Here is a 7,732-nt window from a genome sequence, read left to right as displayed (position 1 = left end):
TTGTTGTTGCTGTTGATGTTAAAGTTGTTGTTGCTGTGAATGGTGGTGTTGAGGGAGGAAGGGAAAGTGTACGTTGGGGAGAGGCTTGTGATGCGGCGGGGACTGCGATTAGGGAGAAGTGTGCGTTGGGGATGGGGGCTGCGACAGGGAGGGAGAGGGAAGGGGAGGGAGTGTGTATTGGGGAGGGAACTTTGAGGGTGGTTTGCCAAGTCATCAAAACACGGTGGCCACATCAGCACTATGCTTGCCGGAAATGTGCTCCGGTGAACTCGTGGGTACGCTTGTCAAATTTTAAAACCTTTTAAGGACCATTTTGTCAATAACAATAGTGAGGTACTAAAATGTCAGCGTTTGAATCTTTCGGGTACTGATTTGGTCATTACCTCTAAGATTTATAATGAAAATTCTAGACACACAAGTTTGAAACATGAGTTTGTAAAGCAATTAACAAATATAAAAGAAATTTAGCGGATTTTTTGACTCAATGTTTGTCAAGGAATAAAATCAAAGAGGCTATCGGTAAAATCAAATTAAAATGTATTATGATTAAATGATAGGAACTCAACCTCATTTCACTGACCAATAATTTTAAAGTTTAATGGATACTAAAAAATTATTCAACAAATGGAGTAATAAGATATAAAATTTATTTCCTATAAATAAATTAGAAGGATAAATTAAAATTTTAATAAATTGATAATAATATTTATTAAAAAATTTCACATATATGAATATAAAAATTATATTATTTTAATAGAAAATTCTAAAAATTGTATTCTTGTAAATATTTATAAAACCAAAATGAACAGAATATTATTATATAAATATTTAAAATTATAAATTTTTAAACTCAGAATATAAATTATGTGTCTAATTTTTTGGTACTACGCATGGAATATTGATTTAATCAATTATACATTTCGTTAAAATTTTCAAAATTTATACTAAAAAAAATACTTAATTTTAGTACATATTCTTTACACATATACTTTATTAATTAAGTGTGCCAGTTTAATTATTGAGAATTCTAAATTTTTTTTGTTAAAGGGAATATAAAATTTCTTATTATTGCTTGGCAAAAGAATTCTTAGAGGTTTTATTATAATGTGCCAAAATATTATTATCAATCTAATAGTAACTTTAGATAGAAGAATATATCTTTAAAGATAATGATTTAATCGTATTTTAAAATCATAATAAAATTTATTTTTATCATCTTTTACTCGTTATTTTCCCAACATATATTATTGAGCCCCTTTACACATTCAAACAATTTTATATTTAAGTTTATCTAAGTTATTTAGTTTATGCTGAGACTTCTTCTTCTTTTTCCTCCTCCTCCTCCTCCTCCTCCTCCTTTTTCTTCATCTTTTTTTTATTATTGTCATCGTCACCACCACCATACTACTACATCCATCTCCTCCTCCTCCTTCTCCTCCTCCTCCTGTTTCTTTTTTATTTGAATTTCTTTGATCTCCTCCGTCCTTTTCTTCTTCCTCCTCCATCATCATTATCGTCATCACCAATAACACCAACATTTTGCTAACATCTTTATTGATTCTGATTCTCTGTGGTGATCGAATGAACCGAAAATATTATCAAAATAAAATCATTGTATAATACCAAATGAACTGAAAATGGTCCATTATATAAATTCAAATTCAGAAAAAACATGCGTCTCGAATGAACCGAAAATATTATCAAAACAAAACTATTGTAGAATACCAAATGAACCGAAAATTTTTCATTATATAAATTCAAATTCAAAAACACTTGCTTCTCGAATGAACCAAAAATTAGCTCAAAATAAAACTATTGTATAGTACCAAATGAATCGAAAATCATCCATTATATAAATTCGAATTCGATGATAACGATAACGACGATACGTATTAGAAGAAGACAATGACGATAACAATGATGGAGGAGAAAGATGAAAAGAAAGGAGGAGACAAAATTCCAATAAGAGGAAGAGGAAGAGATGGTGTTGGTGACAACGGTAACAAAATTGAAAAATAATAAAAAAGGAGGAGGATAAGAAGAAGAAGAGGAGGGGAGAAGAGAACATGAAAAAGAAACGCGTAACTCAAATCACTTGAATGAACTTGAATGTAAATTGCTTGGATGTGGAGAATTACTCTATATTACTGGCTGCTTTGATCACATATCCTTTTGTTGCATTGGCAAATTTATAAGGTTAGGGAATTTAAAAGAAAAAAAAGGTTAAATATTTAAAGAAAGAGAAGAGTTAATATTCAATTTGGTCCCTAAATTTACATGCGAACCTCAATTTAATCCCTACAGTTTCAATTGACTTTTTTTAATCTCCAAACTTTTCAAACGTAATTCACATTAGTCACTGGGACAATTTTCGGCACAAAAACGTTAATGAAGCATTGACATGGACAATCAAATGTCATACTGGAACTTACAAAACGACGTTGTTTGGATTTTGGCGCTTAAATAGTCCAAAAATGATGCCGGATTACTTGTTTTAGGAGAAAAACGTTTCAATAAATACCACTTATGATGTTTTTTTGGACTATTTGAGTGCCAAAACAAAAAAATCGTCGTTTTATAGAGTCCAACGTGGTATTTGACTGTCTACATCAGCATTCCGTTAATGTTTGTGCGTCGAAAATTAGCCTAGAAGCTAAAGTGAGTCACATTTGCAAAGTTTGAAAACTAAATAGAGACAATTAAAATTTTAAGGACTAAATTGAAGTTTGCGTATAAATTGAGGGGCTAAATTGAGTATTATCTTGAAAGAAAAACACTACTAATTTTTCCATTCCAACTCAGAGTGTGTGTGGATGAGCAGAAGACATTTATCTTTCCTCACACCAAGTGCTCATAATTCAACCGTTGACTTGGGTACAAAAAAGTTTAAAACTTCGAGCCAATTATTTCACTTACAAACTAGCGTCTAGCTAAGATTAATTGAAGGTGAATACCCTGATTCGCCGAAAAAGTACTCCATCCCACCACCAAGAAAAAGGAAAAACTACCAAAAAGAAAAAACAAAAAAGGGTTACAAACTCTTCCATGGCTCCACCTCCATCCCACCACAACTCATTATTCAGCATGCAGAGTGGATATTTTCATGTGATACTCAAATATGAATTTTTTTTTTTTTTTTACATAATGCAATTTTTTCTCTTGTGTATTTTCTGTTAATCTGACTTAAGGGTTAAAATTTGATGATAAAAATCACATTTGAGTTATGAAAAAAGAAGAGAAAATCCATTCCGCATTCAGCATCTATATGCAGCCCTTCTCAAGCCTTGATATGATTTTAAGAGTCTGTTTGACAATTTTTCAAATCAAATTGCCATTATGTAGGGTCGAGTTATACATAAATAACGTTTGGCAATTACTCAGATTTTTATTTACTTTATTTTTTTCGATTGTAATTACTTAGATTTTTGGGTGAGACGTGGACTGGCTAATTTTAACATTTGTGCTACATCAAAAGATAGTTATTATTTCAGGGTCTGTGTTTCATCACAGCTTCTATGCATGAAGACCACTTTAGTCATTGTTTCGGAAAAGAGACAAAGAAAAAGAAATTTATTTAAAGAAAGAACCAAATACAAAAATATATAAAGGTGTTTTTTCCAATCCTCTGTCCGCCAAAAAATAGGGATCAGACACAATTTTGGCATTATGGGAGACACTAACTAAACCTAGACATTACTCGAGACCATTCACAAGAAAACCCTTAGTGGGGTTTTTGGTAAACAAAAGTGCCATAGGCCTAAAAAACCAAATAGCCTACACTAAAACAGGAACATTTCGGGGCAGAGACATCCCCATAGCATCACTGATCAAGAGTTGCTCGATCCCCACAGGGGCCAAGTTCCAGTATTTAGTGTTGGGTGACTGAGTGTATAGTGTGGGTGACTGTTGTGTCGTTATCATGCTATAATGCCTAGTATTGAAAGTTGTCCAACCTATTCTCCTGACCAAAAAATGAAAAGACCATTCACAAGAGAATCTAACCACAGCTCATCAAAACCATTCACTTAAAGATGACCTCAAATCAAAATATCTCAAAAACGAAAATTCTCCATTAAGAAACACTGGAAGTGTTAAGGTGAAAGGAGCTCGAGCCAAGCAAATAATGGAGCCACGTTCTTATGAAACCATTAAAGGCTTGTTACCTACTCAATGGAAATCAGAGTCATAAGCAAAATTTATAACTAAATGACATACATGACATTCATCAGAAATCACATGATAATTATTATTTTCTTCCCTCTCTTAGGTGATTCTATAAACAAATTATTGGCCTTATTTTGGGAGAACATTTTTCGGAAAAAAAAAATAATTAAAACAGAGAAGAAAATCCGTTTCTATAGTAGCAAAGCCAAGGGTACAGTTTATTGTATATAAATCAAAACTTGACAAGAAAATCATGATCTTAAAACTGAAATTGGAAATTAACGACCTTCAGCACCAGTTATAAAAACGGAAATGATGGTTGCATTAAGAACCCGGTCATAAATCATAAATTGCTACAGTTATGCGGCTCCAGATTATCTTCAACCTAAAAATAAGGGAATAAAGGTTTACAATACATAGCAAAACATGATCAACTGGTCTTCGGATCGGGCATGGGAAAGAGGCTGCCGCTTGCACCCCTTGGTGGTGCAAAACCCAAGAACTTCTGCAAATTTGTTCGGATGCTAATGGAACATAAGAAGTATAGAAATGCCATGGAACAATCAGTGGGGTCACTACCCTGTAACCCTCGATGGCTCATCTTCATAACAAGACCAAAAGGTTTAAAGGGTAATTTGGCAACTACCTTGCCTTCAAAGAGTGAATTTAGCAAACCAAAGACCACAAAGAGAACTAGCGCAACCACACCCCCAGACTTGAATTTGAAGAGAGACAAGTCACGACTGGATTCTTTCAGGCTTGTCTCAACACGGTCAATTTTTTTGGTCTTAGACTTCTTGATGTTGATTTTGTTGCTCTCTGTCTTCATTGTCTCAAGCTTCTTGGAGGCTTTGTCGATTGAAGAGCGAAGGTTCTTGTATGAATTGGTGCGGTAGATCAGAACCCATGAGATAGCCTCACAAACAATAGCTGTGCAGAAGGAGATGCCCACTACAGTTAGACCATCTGAGTACTTGAAATCTGAGAAAGGATTTGCCATGGAATGGAAGGAAGAATTTACGGGAAAATTATAGAATTAGAACTGGATGTTGGTCTGAACTGTTGTTTTAAGCTTCCAAAGCCTGTTAATATATAGAGACCAAATCATATATCATAGTGTAGGGTACGATAAATGATTTTTATAATTAAATTTATACTATATATATTAATTCATTCTAACCCATACAACATGTTTACAAATAATAAATATAAAATTATGAAAATACCAATTATCTCCACATTATTAACATAAAACTCATTTTCACAAATATGTGTGAATAACTATTGTCCTTCCCTTCCACAATACACAATAAATAACCATCACAGAACTTGACTTCGGCTACTTGCAATCCATGTGCTTAATGTATAATTAACAAATCTTAAAGGGGAAAAAATCCTTTAAGAAGAAAACAAAGTGAAAGAACTGATGGATGTAGAGCGATTTATATCAAGTTATCGACATCCCATTCCTGTCTGAGTGTCTGTCATGTTTAACAAAATGCAAACATCATGGCATTAAGAAAGTGATTTGTGCAGAAAAACAAACAGCAACCAGGGACTTGTCACAGATGTCTTGATGTTCAAACATAAAAAGCTCATACTGATTTGGTTGTAAAAGTGAATATCCATAAAATTAAAGAGGCAAGAATTAGGAAGCAAATTTACCTGGGCTAGCAAGGAAGCTTCCCTTCAAACTATGTCTCCAATTTCAAGATAAACTACAACTTCAGAAATATGAAAGTCACATAAAGTGCAATCACATAATAACACTACAGAAGCAACTAACATTATATAAAGTATAACCAATTAGCAATAAATAATCATCATTTAATTTTGTGATTGGTAGAGACTAAGGGAAGAGATTTAGAAAAGAGGATCTGTAATTTTTGAGAATCAATATGATACACGGTGCAACCTACTTATAGGTGTTTAGTCGTGTGAAAAAAAGAGAGGAGAAAGATAACTATTTAAGTTAAATTCAGATAATAATTCAAGTATCTAACTACACCATCCTAACTAATATTTAAATACTCGAACAGTGAGAAACTAAACACATATCTAAGAATGTTAATATACACATAGCAGCAACTAAATTACCAGAGCTACATAATAAGGATTAAAACTCTTCAACATCTATACACACATTAAATGAGTAAATGCTCATATCAAGCTGGTCCTAGAAATTATTTTTGAATCAACTTGGTAACCGATATTTTCCCATGAATCAAATTAGACATTGTGAAAACTTCCATTAACAGAATGCTATCGCGAACTGTTAAGTGCCAAAGTGGCACTCAAGCAAGACGAGATTGTTTCGTTGTTGAGTGAATCCCACGAAAACGTCATATTTGCCCTTCAAACACCAAATACAAAAATGAATTCACACCCCACCCCACATTAACTACTATTTCCCAGTAAAACAAACAAATTCTTATTCTTCCAACTCATCTTATGTCATCTTCTAGCCACTGTAGTACCACCTGATGACAAACCTATCCATGCAAGGACTCCATTAATGAATCGCAGGACGAACATGATTCACCGAGAAAATATCAGTACCACATTGATTCAAAAAATATTTGGGAACCAACTTGATGCAAGCATAAAAATTTAGGGACTAGGTTGAACATTTGCTCCAAATTAGATCATAAATTCTGTGCATAATTAATTCCAAGTTTCTATTAATATTTGAGTAAAAATCAACTCGAATCAAGTGATGGATCAAAGAACATCCAAATCTTCTTATTAAGGCAATACAAGATTGACATTAAATCTTCTTATCACACGAATCGCAAGTGATCGGAAAGCAAACATATATATATGGGCTTTTGCGACCTAAATGTTTAGATTTTGAATGTAACCGTCAAAAAGATTGGCCAGCCTCTCTACCCACTGAAATCTGAACTCCAACGGGTAGGGGTTGGACACAAAAGAAAAGATGTGATGTCAAAAGCCTTTGACTTCTAAGTTCTAACTTTAAGATCAACCAATATCCAAAACAGATAATAATAGCAACAATAACAATGATGATAACAAGAATAACAATCATAAAGAATTGAAGTTGGAAGACGCATTAGGACGGAAACAAATCAAGATAACCAGCACAAAGACGAAAGCGAAGAACACATGAAACAGAAAATTGGAACCTGCAGTTGGCTGTGACTGATGTGGAAGACGAGTGGAGCCGCTGCGAAAAGTGAGGACCGAAGAAAAACAGCGATGGGATTAGATTATTTGATCTGAGAAAGAAGTAAACAAAATAATTTGAGATCGTGCGACAGGTTTTTTTTTTTTATATGTTGGACGGAGTATGAGAAGAATTTTAAAATAGAGAAGAATGAGCCCTGTATGCTGCGGCCTTTATTGCTGAGCCCACTTATAAATCAATAATGACAATTATTATCACTACAAAAATTAATAATGTTATTTTTTATTTTTTAAAATTCTTCTTTATCTTTGTTGTTTTTCGTCAATGTTTTTTTAAAAATAATTTTAGGATAATATGCAAGAAAAGAATGAAAAAATTACTCTCTTTAATATTAAAAAAATTTAATCATTTATTTAAGAC

General features: G+C 33.0%; 1 protein-coding gene across 2 annotated transcripts; it reads right to left on the bottom strand.

Moving 5' to 3' along the window:
• Nucleotides 1–4,418: 4,418 nt before the first annotated feature.
• On the bottom strand, nt 4,419–7,448 carry LOC112754919 (uncharacterized). Of its 2 annotated transcripts, none has more exons than XM_025802741.3 (3): nt 7,311–7,448; nt 5,830–5,888; nt 4,419–5,246 (listed from the first exon to the last, which is right to left on the bottom strand). In XM_025802741.3, exon 3 carries the CDS (start codon nt 5,162–5,164, stop codon nt 4,595–4,597), a length of 570 nt encoding a protein of 189 aa, XP_025658526.1. In that variant the 5' UTR covers nt 5,165–5,246; nt 5,830–5,888; nt 7,311–7,448; the 3' UTR covers nt 4,419–4,594. The 2 variants fall into 2 exon arrangements, with proteins under 2 accessions (XP_025658526.1, XP_025658527.1); XM_025802742.2 differs by having other exon boundaries at nt 5,830–5,882; nt 7,311–7,443.
• Nucleotides 7,449–7,732: the final 284 nt, after the last annotated feature.

Source organism: Arachis hypogaea, chromosome 16 (assembly GCF_003086295.3).
Source record: "Arachis hypogaea cultivar Tifrunner chromosome 16, arahy.Tifrunner.gnm2.J5K5, whole genome shotgun sequence".
Taxonomy (NCBI): Eukaryota; Viridiplantae; Streptophyta; class Magnoliopsida; order Fabales; family Fabaceae; genus Arachis; species Arachis hypogaea.
This window is presented reverse-complemented; position numbering and strand designations above follow the sequence as displayed.